General features: G+C 46.3%; 1 protein-coding gene across 1 annotated transcript in view; it reads right to left on the minus strand.

Moving 5' to 3' along the window:
- Positions 1 to 17,248, minus strand: part of WDR55 (WD repeat domain 55) — a 266,386-nt gene that overhangs the window by 28,713 nt on the left and 220,425 nt on the right. Inside the window, exon 7 of the mRNA XM_086931380.1 lies at positions 13,859 to 13,958. Within this exon, the coding sequence (XP_086787506.1) occupies positions 13,859 to 13,958 (100 nt within the window). The remainder of the gene's footprint in view (positions 1 to 13,858; positions 13,959 to 17,248) is intronic.

Raw genomic sequence — 17,248 nt, forward strand, 5'->3', positions numbered from 1 at the left:
CAATGGCGGCCGTCCTTCTATCCAGCACAAGGGTGTCGAGGGCCAAGGTCGCGTGTAAAGTCTTTAAGGCATCAAGAACATCACCAAGCGTGGGCTCCCGCTCACATGACCTGATCCCCGTACACTTCAGTGGCACAAATTCGCCGCCCCGGTGCAGTCCATGACCCAGGGCGCCGGCCACCATCTTGCAGATCCAGCCGCGTCCCCGTGCGCCTCAACTTCTGGAGCGGGCTCTCAAGCAAGGCCACCACGGGAGCACCCTTGAGCCCCAGGAATGACAACCTGGGTGCAGAAAGGAGAGCCACCAAAAGGGGGGCCGCCACCGCCCCGCGGGCGCCACACGCCGACTCCGGGCGCAGGGCTTCAAGATGGCCGGACAAGGCAACAAAGGGGGGAGCCTCCTACACGGTCTTCCCCCGTCCACGGCGTGCTGCACCTCACCACGGGGCCCTCCGGCCGCTGGACCGGGCCCGATCCGTTGCCATCGGCATAACCGAACCACGGCCTCTCCCAGGCGACCTCTCCTCTCCACCGGGGGCCGCCGTCGACACCATCTCACCGGCTGACCTCCACAGGCAAGTCCCCGGTCTCTACGCCGCGGAGGCCCCGGATCAAGCAGGGGTGTAACTGCGGATCAGCCGCTCGCAGGAGCCCCCGGGACGGATGGTGAGTACGAGCTTTCCTTCGTCTTTCCGAATCTTCCAGAGTATGTCGTCTCGGGGCAGGATACGTATCAGGATATTTGTGTTGGGCAGGAAGGCTGGCGGAGCCGAGCTACAGTGCGGCCATCACAGTCGCGAGCTTGGCTCCTCCCTTTCAATTGTTTCTTGTTTCTGCTTTTCTCTTCTATTGTTTCTCGTTCTTGCTTTTCTCAGCTTCTCCTCATTTTTGGTTCTTCTGTCTTGTTTCCTCATTGTTGTTTTATGATACATAGCAGAAAGGGAGATTTATTGTATCCTGGCTCTAACGTTCTTCTTGCCCTGCCACTGAAAGATATAACATGGAATGTTGGGAGTCAAATAGGCACAGTTGGCCGGGCTGAGTGGCATGCTGGCTGCTCCTGGTGGGGTCTCTATGTGATCTTGTAACTATCTTGAATAAATCTCCCTGAATCACCTCTATCTGCGTGGACTTGATCACTACAGAGGTGTGGGTGGCAGATTGAAAAAATAACCTTCTTTCATGATTTTCACTGACTATATTCCTGGATACAGGTGTTCACTGGGACAGGAAAAAGCACACACTGAAGCTAAAATAAAAAAATAAAAAACTTAGAGACAGACAGGGAACCAAAGGTACAGACAAATTAAGGAACTGACAAAGATACAAAGTCACATGGAAAGTAGTCGACGGCATGGAGACTGAAAGGCATAGACAATCGTAGTGGAGGCAACAGACAAAAGAATACAGAGGCATGGCTTACAAGAGTGAACAACATGAACACTGGGCAAGGAGAGCGCATGTACCAGAAGAGGGGAACTTGGGCACTAGACAGTGTAGCTCAGATGCTAGGGCAGTGATACAGAGGCATCTGGATACACCTGCATTGGCATCAGAAAATGTGACAATGCCATGGAGAAATACAAAAGCCTCATAGGGAGGCGTAGGGGTCAGACTAGTAACACACATGTTTTGAGACAGAAGACTGCGGGGTGCAGTTGTCAAAACCAGTAGGCATTGGTGAATGAAGGAATGATATGGTATTTATATTCCGCATGAACAAAACTAACTACTTCTGGAACGTAGCTAGGTGGAAAACACTAGGTAGAAAACAAAATAACAGGCACACTGCCCTGAAAGAGACATGTACATGAAAGATCCAAGCCCCGGATCAGAAGGATGTATCTTAGATTTTATTCGGGAACAGAATCATGAAAACCGGACCTTGTGCTGCTTTGCTGCCTGCGCCGATACAGCGTCCAGGAGGACCTGCCCAGGGGAGAAGAGTGCCAGAGAACAGGAGGACGGGACTGCGAGGACCAACAGGCTGTGCGTGTAAGACCTAGCACACCTGCCGCCTCTTCCCGTGTCTCCGCCTCCCGCCCAGCTCTTCAAAGACTCCTCGCGGCCCCCGCTCCGCGGGTGCCGCTCGTGTTGAAAACCGGACCTTGTGCTGCTTTGCTGCCTGCGCCGATACAGCGTCCAGGAGGACCTGCCCAGGGGAGAAGAGTGCCAGAGAACAGGAGGACGGGACTGCGAGGACCAACAGGCTGTGCGTGTAAGACCTAGCACACCTGCCGCCTCTTCCCGTGTCTCCGCCTCCCGCCCAGCTCTTCAAAGACTCCTCGCGGCCCCCGCTCCGCGGGTGCCGCTCGTGTTGAAAACCGGACCTTGTGCTGCTTTGCTGCCTGCGCCGATACAGCGTCCAGGAGGACCTGCCCAGGGGAGAAGAGTGCCAGAGAACAGGAGGACGGGACTGCGAGGACCAACAGGCTGTGCGTGTAAGACCTAGCACACCTGCCGCCTCTTCCCGTGTCTCCGCCTCCCGTCCAGCTCTTCAAAGACTCCTCGCGGCCCCCGCTCCGCGGGTGCCGCTCGTGTTGAAAACCGGACCTTGTGCTGCTTTGCTGCCTGCGCCGATACAGCGTCCAGGAGGACCTGCCCAGGGGAGAAGAGTGCCAGAGAACAGGAGGACGGGACTGCGAGGACCAACAGGCTGTGCGTGTAAGACCTAGCACACCTGCCGCCTCTTCCCGTGTCTCCGCCTCCCGCCCAGCTCTTCAAAGACTCCTCGCGGCCCCCGCTCCGCGGGGGCCGCTCGTGTTGAAAACCGGACCTTGTGCTGCTTTGCTGCCTGCGCCGATACAGCGTCCAGGAGGACCTGCCCAGGGGAGAAGAGTGCCAGAGAACAGGAGGACGGGACTGCGAGGACCAACAGGCTGTGCGTGTAAGACCTAGCACACCTGCCGCCTCTTCCCGTGTCTCCGCCTCCCGCCCAGCTCTTCAAAGACTCCTCGCGGCCCCCGCTCCGCGGGTGCCGCTCGTGTTGAAAACCGGACCTTGTGCTGCTTTGCTGCCTGCGCCAATACAGCGTCCAGGAGGACCTGCCCAGGGGAGAAGAGTGCCAGAGAACAGGAGGACGGGACTGCGAGGACCAACAGGCTGTGCGTGTAAGACCTAGCACACCTGCCGCCTCTTCCCGTGTCTCCGCCTCCCGCCCAGCTCTTCAAAGACTCCTTGCGGCCCCCGCTCCGCGGGTGCCGCTCGTGTTGAAAACCGGACCTTGTGCTGCTTTGCTGCCTGCGCCGATACAGCGTCCAGGAGGACCTGCCCAGGGGAGAAGAGTGCCAGAGAACAGGAGGACGGGACTGCGAGGACCAACAGGCTGTGCGTGTAAGACCTAGCACACCTGCCGCCTCTTCCCGTGTCTCCGCCTCCCGCCCAGCTCTTCAAAGACTCCTCGCGGCCCCCGCTCCGCGGGTGCCGCTCGTGTTGAAAACCGGACCTTGTGCTGCTTTGCTGCCTGCGCCGATACAGCGTCCAGGAGGACCTGCCCAGGGGAGAAGAGTGCCAGAGAACAGGAGGACGGGACTGCGAGGACCAACAGGCTGTGCGTGTAAGACCTAGCACACCTGCCGCCTCTTCCCGTGTCTCCGCCTACTCCACTATTGCAGGTATAAGCTCACTTGCTGAACGCGTTAGCAGGACGCGTATGCGGGACTCATCCCGGGACAAAGCCCGGACTAAGGGCGGACCCTCTGAGACCCTCCGAGAACCGAGGAGACCGGACTGGACATAAAACCCTGGTATTTAACCTGTGCCATTTTGCTTCTAGATTGTTGTGTTTCTGTGCCCTTGGACTTTAGTTAGTTACTTAATTTTTGTGGCAGATATGTCTGAAAAACAGGGAACCTTGCTAAACAAAACTCTTGATGATTATTTCTCTAAGGTTTCCCCAGACACGCCGCTGGAAATAGTCCTGGCAGAGCGTCGTGCAGAACGTCGCCGCTCTGTGGAAAGTTTAAAAAGTCGCCCATTGTCGCCAGTATCTACACCTCTCACGAATACTAATGCAAATTCACAGTTAGCTGATGTTATCATCCACACAATGGATACCCAACATGTGGTTCCAATAGTCAGCATCCCCTGTGCAAATAACTCTCCCCAACTGGATTTGATTGATTTTGAGGGCATTACACACATGAGTACTCCTAATGTCCCAAAACCACCCACGCCTAAACCATCAAAAATGGTGCATAGTAGAGCCAAGAAACCGCCATTACCTTCAAGGGTACATGGGCCACCACCATGCAAAAAACGACGGAAAGGCGGGGCTCAAGCTCCATCAAAATTAAGTCATTCTGACTTTGGGAAAAAAGCTAAAGGCCCTGCTGACAGCATCATTATTACATCTGCTATTACACCTACTGACAACGAGGGGCCTATTGCAACTGTCTCTCTGCCACCTACTGTTGTAGTCATAGACACGGAGGAGGTTATGGAAGTCACTACGCAGTCAAAGGCGCCTATTGTAGCCTGCGATTCTGCTACTTTAGATTCCATAGAAAACTTAATCAAAACCTACTCAGCATCTATCTTGGAGAGGTTGCTTGAAGTAGAATCTAGATTAAGTTTACTTGAACATGCACTGAGAAGTAAGGGCGATTTAGTTGCAAAAACACCCTGCATAATAGACCACAAAACTTCTAATGTGACCAAGCCAAGCGCAGTTGCCCCTGTACCATCAGCTAGTCTTACACCGCTGATGATCCCCCCTAATCTGGCGCCCAAAGGGAACACTTTAACAACTGTCCAAATAATCCCACCGCCAAAAAATCCACAAAATAAATCTGCTCCTAAGTCAACCCCTGTTACAACTAACACAGCTAATGAAGTAGCTAGTACTTCAAATGAAAATTATCGGATGGAAGTAAGGGAGCAAAAACCAGGATGGGGAAGGCCCAAACCAATTCCAAACCCAGAACTACCGCCAGAGGCAGTGCCCTTTGTGGTAGTTCTAACGGGGGTTCCAGTGCTATCAAACAACAAAAGGGAGGGTTTTGCACAACTTAAAAATAAAATCATGCATTGGCTAGGTCTGTATAGGCCCATAGCACCACATATAAACGGAGAAATTGTGCATGTCCGCCGCCTCCAATGGTTGGGCAGTCGAACAAAAAATATCGAGGGAGATGTGGTGGTTGTAAATTTCAGGGATCCCAATGCAGTACAATTTGTACTAAACTGGCCCCCGGGAATCACAAATAATTGCATAATACCCAGGCCATTGACATATTTTTACCCCAGGTCTGTGGTTTTTCCCTCTCAACATCAACCAGCCTCTTATGTAACATCTCAAACTACATCCTGCACTTATCCACCAGTCATGCAGAGGGCTGGTAATACTCAACAAATGATGCAACCACCCATTAGAACTAATCCCATGGAGCCTTTTTTTCCCCCAAATCCTCCATCTGCACTTGGAGCATTTGGCTGGAATTACGTCCCGCAAAGGCAAAACAATCCTAATAGAAGAATGGACCACTTAAAGCCCTTCACTCCCTTGGAAACCTTTAACAGATTTGACATTTTTAGCGGTCTAGATGACTGTGATTGATGCCAGCAGTCCAAGGGGTCGGATGGAAATGAATTGTTGATTACAGATTTGTTGGGGGGGGGGGGAACAGGGAATGAACTTTGTATTCAAAGAACTGATGTCACCACTATTGAAACTATTCTTACTGATGACGCAATCGTACTACCGGTGTTGGTCCCCATAATTAGGGATAGTTTAACACAAAGGGGAGGTGTTTCTGCACAAAATGATTTGGTTTCAGAAGCTGATGTAAGCAGCCTTGAATGTCATATCACTGTCCCTGAGGTGGTGGGAGATGTAGTGATGCAACCAATTCGAGAATCATGGCAAACTATCAAATTGGTTTCCTGGAATATAGCCAGGATTACAAAAAACCTAAGGGACCCGGAATGGTCAAGTTTCATTGATACTTTTGATTTCTGTATGATGCAAGAGACCTGGTCTGTTGAAATTACTCACAGGCTAGGCTACAAATCCTATGGTATCAGTGCGACTCCCTCCAGAAGTGGAAGACCCTCGGGAGGATTGTTGATTTGGGTAAAGGTTAATTTAAAAGTGAATATAGAAGTTGTGGACACCAATTCCCCTGATATACTCATTTTGAAAATTAATGTTTCCAGAGGGAAAAAACTTTTTTTGGTGAATGTCTACAACAGACCAATACCTAAATCAAAAGAATCTCCCTTACTAACCCAGCTAGACCTTCTATTGTGTAACTTAGACACTAGAGAGAATTATGTGATCCTGGCAGGGGATTTTAATTGTAATTTTGAGCCTGTTGTGGGGTTCAGTGACATCTTTTTAGAAGAAGATGAGGCAAATGGTATTCCTGCACTAGATAATATAAAAACAGTTAAATGTAGCCCCCAGGCACTCCAATTGAACAGGATATGTGCAGAATACTGCACTAGAGCATGTAATGGGCGGCTACCTTCAGATGCCAGGAAAAAATCTACCTTCTTTAGAGGGAACTATAAGAGCAATATAGATTTCATCATTGCCTCAGTGTCATCGTGGGAATTTCTCCTTGACATGGAAGTAATAGAAAGACTGGAAAGTGACCATTTCCCTCTAGTTCTCCAGATCAAGGACTCCCTATTAGGGGATTCAGTTCTTCCTTTGACCAGCGAGGCAGCCAACCGTGACCAAATTGAGATACATATTAGCAACAATAGGCGTTCCCTCAAATGGTCGCTAATATTGGATAATGGTGAAGCTATTGCTGAAATCTATAAGCTCTTTGCCAACATCTTTGAAGGATATTTAAATACCAGCTCAAGGGAGGGGAGTGATGGTCTCTTTATGAAACTACACCAAAAAATTTTTGATGCCTTAAAACCCCTTGTCACCAAGATGCCAAAGAAGGGGCAGCAAAAACTACAAAATTTGCCCCATAGTAAACCATGGTACAACAGGGACTGCAGGGAATCCAAGAGGGCACTTTTAACCGCAATAAAATCAAAGGACCGTTTAGACATCCTTTCAGCCAGGAATAATTACAAACTGGTTCAAAGAATGTCTAAAATGGCATGGGAAGAAGCTAAATGGGCAGATCTCCTCCATGCAGCAAAAACTAGAGATAACATAGCTTTTTGGAGGCTGATAGCTAATGGAGACCATCTAGGCAGAGCGGTTAAAGACGTCTACCTAGACGAACAGACATGGGTAAACCACTTCTCTAACCTTTATAAGGAATATGAGGCACCCATTTTAGAAAGAACTCTAAGCAAGGCTACCACGGGGGGTTCCCTGGATTTTACTCTAGGTGAGACAGAACTGGCAATAACCCAGATTAAGTCGGGTAAAGCCCCTGGGCTAGACAAGATTCCGGGAGACCTATATAAACATAAAGTAGAAATATGGGCTCCATATATTAACCATCTGTGCAATGAGCTATCCCGGAGTCTAGAATTCCCAGAGAGCTGGAAGGGGGCGGAAATAGTTTTAATATATAAGAAAGGTGATAGGATGGATCCCTCAAATTATCGACCAATAAGCCTCATGGATATTTTACAAAAAGTTTACTCCAGACACATCCTATTCCGAGTTAATGACTGGCTAGAGGAAAAGGCAATTCTGTCTAGATATCAAGCAGGATTTAGAGCCAAAGTGAGCACTATCGATCAAATCTTTCGCTTTTGCTGCCTTTATTGGAAGTATATTAAGATCAAAAAGGGGCAATTATACGTCGCGTTTGTCGACTTAAGGGCGGCATTCGATTTAGTCCCACGCAATTTATTGTGGGAAACATTAAGTCTAGTAGGGATGCCACCCACTTTGATAACACAAATAAAAGAACTACATAGAGGCAACTTTGCCAGAGTACGATGGGGCCCCAAAGGCGAATTAACACCAAAAATTCCAATTGAACGTGGCGTGCGCCAGGGGTGTGTACTGGCCCCCACTTTGTTCTCGCTATTTGTAAACGATATCCCTACATACTTGGAGGGGTGTAAAAATGACTCCCCCAAGCTGAATGGCGAAAAAGTTACCTCCCTATTGTTTGCGGACGATACTATCTTAATCTCCCAGACAAAAAAAGGTCTCCAAGCCCTCTTGAACTCGTTTAATGATTATTGTATTAAAAAAGGATTGGAGATAAATGGGAAGAAAACGAAATGTATGGTCCTAAATCCATCTAAAACTGACAAAGGTTGTTTAAGGTTGAATGGATTAAAATTGGAATCAGTCCCACACTTTGGATACTTAGGTGTAACTCTGGACTCCAATTTTACTTGGAAAGCCCAATTGGAAAAATGCAAGATGATGTTCAACCAGAATGTAAAACCCATTCTTAGGGAGCAGGGTAAAAGTACAAGCAAGGCCGTCTCCCCTGCAGTTGAACTTTTTAAATTTAAGGTCCAACCGGCAGTGCTATACGGCTCGGAAATCTGGGGCCCAGGGTCTAGAGATACCTTTAGGGTCCTGGACAACAACTTCCTGCGAAGCTTGGTCAGAGCCCCCAGAAGTACTCCACTGGTCCCACTTCAGCTTGACCTAAACTTCCGCAGAACGGACCATCATATCATTCTGCGTCCTTTACTGTTATGGATTAGGTTGTGGTGTGTACCCGAGCTGAAAGCATATAAGGATGGGTTAGTAGAAATTATGGAGCTTGACATCTTCAATGTGATACCCTGGTTCAAACATATCAAATTCTGGCTTACCACAATAGGTTTGTCGCATTACTGGGAACATCCTGATTCACTCTCTTCTCAATCAAAAAACATGGTAAAAAAGAGTTTTTGGTCGTACATCATGGAAATGATCAAAAACGCTTCTTCAAATGGGTCTCTTGTAACAAGGTTTCTAACCTTTAAAGACGATCCATTTTTCGAGAGTTTCCTTGATGAAATAGAACCACCCCTAGCAAAGACCCTATTTATGAAGTTTAGATATGGAAATCTTCAGATTGGTTCCACGCTAGCTCGCTGGTCTGGTGGTGCAAACTCGGAGAATTATGTAGAAGATGAACTGTGTACCATATGTGGTTGTAACCAAAATGAAAATGAATCACATATCCTCTTCTTCTGCCCAGCATATGCACAGGCTAGAAATAGATGGATTAAACCTATATGTTTAACACTAGGCGTAAGATCGTGTTCCCAGGCTCTAAGGATCCTTTCGTCTAACACTAGCCAACCCATTGTATTTAGTGTAAGCAGATTCTTGCATAGTATCTTCTTCCTAAGAAGAAAGATGGGCTATAAACTCTAAAATGTGGTTATGTTCAAAGTGCTGTCGAGCATTAACTGAGGTCCAATTAATGAAATCTTATCCATGATGCCCATAAATGTTCTCACCAAATATTAGGTATGCCTTGAACATTGTGGATTTTATTGCATGTGTTTTTAATATTGACATGAAAACTGATTGTTTTATATTGCATGTTTTGCATTTTTTTTTAAAAAAAAGAAATGTTTTATTGTATTGATGTATTTGTCTTTTATGGTATACATGCCGAAATAAAGATTGAAAATGGAAATGGAAATGGAATCATTTTAAGATGTGTTCTAAAGACTGCCAAATTTGGTTGCGAACGAAGTTCCAAAGGAACAGAATTCCAGAATTTGGCAAGAACAACTGATAGAGATTTACCCCAAATCTAGCCTTTCTACACTTAACATTCACCAAAAGGGCATGGTGTGTTTTAAATGTACCAAATAAAGAGAGCCCTAAGGTATGAGTGGTGCAGTTCTATATAAAGAGTCTTGTGGCAAAGACACAATGCCTTAAATTGACATCTCTTGTGGATTGGTAGCCAGTGTAGACACACAAGTTCACCTGAGATGGAGGCAGACATTTTAAGACCCAACACTATTCTGGCCATAGCATTCTGCAGTAGTTGCAATTTCTGAAAGAGATACTCTAAACTGTCAACATTCAGGATCATGGACTGAACAAAATCCTTCCTAGAGTCGGTGGGGAGGAACGGCAGAATCTTTCTGATAACACCCAGGATTGTAAAGCCAGTCAAGCATGTGATCTTAATGTGCTCTTCAAATGCTAGTGAGATAATACAGGAGTATAACCCATAGACCTAGTCGGGATCAGGGTAACGAGTAGAACAGCTAACAATATCCCAACAGGTAATATTTAGTAGACATTTACATATGTATGTAAAAAACATTACAAGAGCTAGAATAAAGGAGACTGGTATTCAATTGGTCTTGGGTAGTTAATCACCAATTAATGTGCTGTAGAGTCAACGGCTTTTCGATCCTCTAGGATTGGGATCATCATCAGGACATGGTTGTCATGGTTTGGAGTGCTTGAAATTGGAATTTGGGAAGAGGATGTAGGATCTGTGGGGGTGGTCTAGCGTCAGAGCGTCTAGCAGGGGCTATTTGTTTCGGTTTCATATCGGGTCTGCGATGAGGGTCCATGTGGTAGGGGAGCAGGCAGATTACTTCCTGGAAGGATATGGATGTGGAGCGCCGGATTTAGGAGCGTTCCATGGCGAATCGGGAAGGTCGGACCAATCGCATCTGGTGCAAAGACCTGAATAGATCATGGTCCGGACGGGAGTGAAACCCGTAGATGCTGTCAACAGCGAGGCAAGCGGTGATTGACTTCCGCGTTTGTCCTGACATAGGACATACGCGGAAGTCAATCAAATATAATATGATTAACTACCCAAGACCAATTGAATACCAGTCTCCTTTATTCTAGCTCTTGTAATGTTTTTTACATACATATGTAATTGTCTACTAAATATTACCTGTTGGGATATTGTTAGCTGTTCTACCATCAAATGGTAGGTCATGGTCAATCCAAATGCCAAGATCACAAGCTTTTAAAAATATTTTTTTTTAAACGTAACTTTCCAGCCGGACGTGTCCCACCTCTCTGCTCCTGCTCTCCTCATTCACATCGAGGAACACGAAGCATGCCCCACTGACCAATCACAACGCTACTATGCAGTGTTGTGAATGGTTTAAGCATCCTGGTTCGACGCTCAACCAGGGAATGGGGGCCTGGGCATGTTCTCCGTGCAGGCTGTAATGCAGCTTACATGGAGAACGGGAAAAGTGTGCATGAATGGTTTGGGTGGCCCGATAGGGCTGACCAAACAGTCATTGAGCCCTTTGGGATGGGTAAACCACTCCTCCACTACCCTGCTCCAAGAGCAGTCCTCCCCTGCCCTGCTCTGCTCCAAGAGCAGAGCAGCACCACCCACCCACCTGCCCCCAAAGCAGCAGGAAGCAGCATAAAATTATAATAACAAAAAGTTATTATCATTTTACGTTTCTAATTTGCACAGCTTAAAAGCAGTGGGGTGATGCCACTGGATTGGAGTCCAAGAACCCCAATCTCAGTTCTATCCCTGTTGAGGATGAGAGAATTGGATACCATCCAATTCGAAACCTCTTCCAGGCAGTTCCTGAAATGTTTTGTTGTATTGCTAGAATCATTCTCTGATCTAATCAACTTGTTATTGTCCGTGTATAAATAAAAAATGATGACAAAAGATTCTAGAAGTTTTGCTAATGGAGAAACACATAGGTTGAACAGGTTAGGGCTCAAAAATGATACCTGTGGTACACCTCGAGACACAGATGTTGGATAGGACCTACATTTGCAGAAAGTAACTGCGTGGGTTCTAACAGACAAAAAAGATAGAAACCAGGCCAGAACAATCCCATTCATCCCCACTGGTCTGAGTCTGTGTAGCAACACGAATAAGAAATGGTGTCAAAAGCATCTGACAAATGTAATAAAATCAGTGTGCCCACACCATTGTTGTCACTAAGGTCTCTAATGTCCTGCGTAGCTTTGACCAGTACTGTCTCAGCTGCGAGACCCTTGCAGTGTCCAGACTGGGACAGATGAAGACAATGGCTATTCTCAAAGAATGCTGCAAATTGTTTATTTACCTCACTTTAGTGAAATGAGCATAAAGAGGAAACAGAGAAATAGGACGATAATTAAACATAATGTTAGGGTCTAATGGTGGCCTTTTAAGCAAGAGAGTGATCAGGGCCTACTTCCAAGAATCAGGGACACTTCCTGCTGTCAAAGAAAAGATGCAGAGGTACATAATATAAGGTGTAATCACCTTACATACCATTTCTGGTTTTAGAATGAGGAAGACATCCAAAGGAGAGGCCGAAGATGTAGAAGTATTAGGCCTGCCATTTGTTCTTCGAAAATGGCAGCGAATTATGTCCAGGATCCCTGGCTCAAGTTGCTGATAGTTCTGGAGCACTGAGCACAGGCTGAGGGAGAGATGGGACTACGCTGTTTATTCTGTCTACAAAGAAATTATATAAATGATCATAAAGCTCTTGTGAGGATGGTAGAGAAATACTAGTGCTAGGACAAGACCGGGGCAGGGAGCAACAGACTCCAAGACAGGAGAGCATCAAGATGATGGGGTAGAGCGTGGCACAGAAGGTAAAGGTGCTGAGACTAGAAGAGACAGATGACAATAGATTGAAACACATATACATGGATGCATAGGCTCCAGAGCACAGTCAATAAGAAAAACATGCAAATTCCTCAGGATAGGGAAACCTAGAAGTCCCAACTGGCAGACAATAGGGACAGATAGACAAAGGAAGCTGGATTGGGAAACACAGTAGTTATGACATAAGGAGATATGGACATCAGGGTAATAAATGAGAGTTGCCGAACAGTCCAATGCAGACTTAGGATAGGAGTCATAAGCATCATAACTAGGAGAAGAGGCACCCAGTCAAGAAGGCAATGTAATTGGAACAAGGAAACAGACACCTGGGTAGGATGACACAGATGCAAGGACAGGTAGGCAAAGGGATTTGACAGGAAGCCAGAGGAACTGGGGCAGGGAGGTTCAGAAAATTGCTGCACAGGCCCCAAAGGAAGGAATACACAATCACAAGGGAAAAGGTTTACATGCAAACAAGCAGGGAGACACAGGCATTATAAAAGGTAGACAGGTTACCATGCCAGTGAAACGCGGACAGTGCATCATGTAGACACACAGAATGAAGCAAGAACTCTTCCCCCCAAAAGAGGGCACAGACTACAGTGAAGTAGTGTGGCTCACTGGTTAGAGGCGGCAGACCCGAGAGCAGAGGACGGCCCGGGACCAGGGTTCGAATCCCGGCGCGGCAGGTTTCTGGACCAGGGTCAGCGGACTCGATAATTCTCTCGCCTCGGTGCCCACTCTGATCAGCGATCACACTCGGCAACTCTGGGCATTAGCTTGCCTCATCTTCACTAACGGCCCCACCAGACCGCCGGGGATGCCTGGTCTCACCCTGGAGATACCCATTAAGGGACCATCTCTCAGGAAAGCCAGGAAGGGTTTTGCAGCAGTCGAAGCGCCTTGGGACCCTCCGGGTAAGTAGTGCGCTATATAAATGCCTATACATTTACATTTACATTACATTTACTTTAGAAAAGGAAGACAAGGGCACTGTACAGGCAGACACAAGCAGTGGAAAAAAGACACAGATCGTGGGATACAGAGGGGTAGATTTTGGGAAACAAAGACACAAACACAGGCTGGCACACTGAACTGACAGAACAGAAAAAGTCTTTGCCTTACGGATAAGAAAACACCCTTTTCTAGCATAGATCCTTTGCGAAGGCAAAGAAGGTAGTCAAAAAAAATATTTTACTCCCCTCCCAATTATGTCCAGGACACGGTTTCTAACAGAGAGACTGAGAATCTCCACAGTGATTGGAGAACTCTGCACACGGATATTCAACAGACTTTTATAGGAAGACACTCTACATTAACTAGAGGCACAGAGAAATAGCTCCTGGGAGCTCAGTGATAAATACCCTTGACCCTCACCACCCCTGCCACTCACTTTGTAAAGGCTATCCTACCTTCATTAGAGCAATAGACGTTAGGTCTCCATCCTGGTACTCCGAGAGCAGATCAAAACGACGGCGCTTGATGTTGAAGACGCCCATGGTTCCGTCACCACTGCATGAAGGAGAGGTAATCTTTGTTATCGTCAGGGACTTTAATCAGGATAACAAATGTAAAACCCACAGCTACAGTAATACGACTAGACAAAATGTCACCAGAAAAGTAATTATCTACTGTAAATAAATATGAATGAATCAGCTATTTCTTCTAGTTTCTCACCCTTTATGCTGCACAATAATGATATTCCTAATGTGTTAATACTCATGCTAAAACTATATTGCTAGTAATTAGGATTAAGTCAAGATAGTTTGAATAAACAGATACCAGGCAGAATAGGGTTGCATCGGACAGGAATCGAGCACATTAACTTCACACTGGATCTGGCCTCTTCACACCTGGAAATGTCCATTTTGTCCCAGGCCACAGAATCATCTCAAACAGACACATAGTGTAATACTGTTGATGCTTCCCTAGACCGATGCGGAGAGTGGATGTTGCTTGCCAAAGTACTGCACAGTTGTGGTATTATTTTTGTAGATCAGCACTGTTCAGGTTGTTATCATGATTTCAACCAATGAGATGTATTACAATTATTCTTGAGTCTAAGTGATTGACTTTTTACAGCATTTGCAGGGTGTCCACTTGCGCTTCCTAACACAAGAAAGCTGCATCTGTTGCAAATGTCTATTGTACCACGGATGCCAGGTTCCTTAAATGTTTCCATTAGAATTATGTTGTGGGACTTTTACCAATTGAGATTCACCTCTATTTGCTGTGACACTTTCACTAGATTCTTCCAAACACTGCCCATTGATCAGCCGCTCTTCGGAATGGCCATATCTTTAATTTCACCTAGCACTTGAGCAGTACGCATCAATATATTTCCTATGTTTGAAAATGTTAATTTCACAGTGATACCCCATAAAATATATAAAACACACATTTATTAAAACTGGTCCAGTTCATATAGGAATTGTATACAGAGAGCAAAATACGCACGTTAACTGCTAGATTACATAAAAGTGCAACTTGTCAATTATAAGGTAGCCCCAATCTTTTCCGATGTATCCATACAGAGAATATGAATTTACTTAGGACGGACACAATTACTGTATTTGTGTCAGACTGAAGCACTCGTAGAGCTAGCTTACAGTGTTGAAATTCCAAATAACAACATAATAGGTGTACCCATTTCAGTCTTGCAGTTCAATAAATAGGATAGAAGAACAGGGCATATTCAATATTTTCCTTCCCATTACCAAATGCCTTGTGAAACCCACTGCTAGCCATTCCACTGTCCCGCTTACAAGTAAAACAGCTAAAAAGTAACTTAAAATATTGCATTTTAGCCGTGTAACAAACTATTTCATCTAAATATACTTCAAAAGATAGACAGACTACCAGTTTTTGTATTCATTCACCTTTTTCCACAAATTGATGCCAATAGCTATTTTTTATGGTGTCCCTTGCTGCTCAGACCACATTCTTTCCAACCCCAGAGTACAAAGCAAAGACTTGAGATGGCATAATCAATGCAGCCTGTGATTCTTATCTAGTCTTAAAATCTCCTTTAATCCATTGCTAAGAGATTTCAGCTCTGACGTTATCCACAGCATGGCCCAGTATAGTATGTTATGTTATGTTATAAATGTATACAGTTATCTCACACAAGAAAGGGGAGAGGGTCAAAAACAACTCTACCACCTCAAACCCCCTGGAGTTAACATATACACACATAAAGGGGTGGAGAGGGAACGACCCCAAGGAATGGATGAAAACAAGCAGTGGCACAATTGTGTGTTTTGGAAAACTGCCCTCACTCACACACAAATGTGCGTGACATGCTTCATTATCGGGTCTGCTTACAAAACGCCCTGGCGTAGCCACGCACAGGGCGGAGCATAGGGAGGGGGAACACAAAACACAAAGACGTCTTTGTGTTTTGTGTTCCCCCTCCCTATGCTCCGCCCTTTGGTGTTACCCATGCTCCAAATTTCCTGCCCCATAAAGGGCTGTTGATTGAGCGGTTTCTTTACAGACCTCTAGTGTTGGAGATGAGATGCTCCGCTAGATGTTGTAGATCTATACAATTTCACCGTAGATAAAGCTCTACGAAGACTTATCACCCTACGTTTCTCTATAAGGGATAACCAAGTCAATACAAAGTCGACCCCAATGCCAGGATAACTGCAGTGGTTGAATTCTTCAAGAACATTATCCCCTAATCTAATGTTGCTACAAAATAACTTATGGGGTCTAACTGCCATAAACGTCGTCTTTTGGCTGTTAATCTCCAAGTACTATCATTTCTAACATGATCTTAACACTTCTCACTGTCAGATAGGATTGCTGGACTGGGAGAGGTTGGGTGGCAACAAGTGAGACAAGGTTGTTAATCCTGACTAAGAGTAGCTATTCCAGTCGTAAACACACAATGAATTGGTGGGGCAGGTGGAATTTTTCAAAATCTTTGTCTGGGGCCCCTTTGTGATTTCAGAACTTTAATAGCAAATTACTTGGACTGCAAGGTGAAGGGTTCAGGGAATGGATAGGGAAGTGGAGAACTCGATGGGCCAAAAGCAGGTAGGGAGTTGACACTCTGTGCACCTGTACTTCAACAGCGATGATAGATTCATTGGTAAAAGCATGATGTCAAAACCATCGTGTGAGAAAGTGCCCTCTTTCTTGCCTTGGTATGCCCCCACTTTTTTCTGAACTGCTGATGTGCTTTGACTGAGTGTGCCCTGGGTCCCTGCCAATCAGGTACCCAGGGCCTGTGTTCCTTCCCTAAAAAGAAAAGCTATGCTGAAACAAAATTCCCAATTGGCATCTCTTGCCACCTGTCAGCCCCTAGTAAATGGTACCCTAGGTACCCAGGGCATGGTGACCAGAGAAGAGCCCTGAGGGCTGCAGCACTTATTGTGCCACCCTCAGGGGCCCTGTACCCTGGCACCCACACACTGCCTTTGCAGGCTGCGTGCCTAAGTGCAGAACTAAAACAAGAGTCGACATGGCATACATCCCTGTGTGCCATACCCACACTGCCCTGGCATACTTCAGTCACCCCTCTAGCTGGGTGTCCTATGCTAGAGGTGAGGGCACAGGTGCATGAGCCCTGTGCCCCTACAGTACCCAGGGCAACTCCTGGGCACTGTAGGTGCAGTGATGCCATTTAAGAATATATGGTGCTGGGCGGTTGTCATTACAAACTCCACAGCACCATAATGGCTACACTGAAGACTGACAAGTTTGGTACCAAACTTCTCAGCACATTAAACCCGCAATGATGCAAGTGTGGGATTTAATGTAAGATGCCAGCAGGGTATCTTAGAGACCCGAACCCA

The sequence above is a fragment of the Lissotriton vulgaris genome, chromosome 7 (genome assembly GCF_964263255.1).
Source record: "Lissotriton vulgaris chromosome 7, aLisVul1.2, whole genome shotgun sequence".
NCBI lineage: Eukaryota > Metazoa > Chordata > Amphibia > Caudata > Salamandridae > Lissotriton > Lissotriton vulgaris.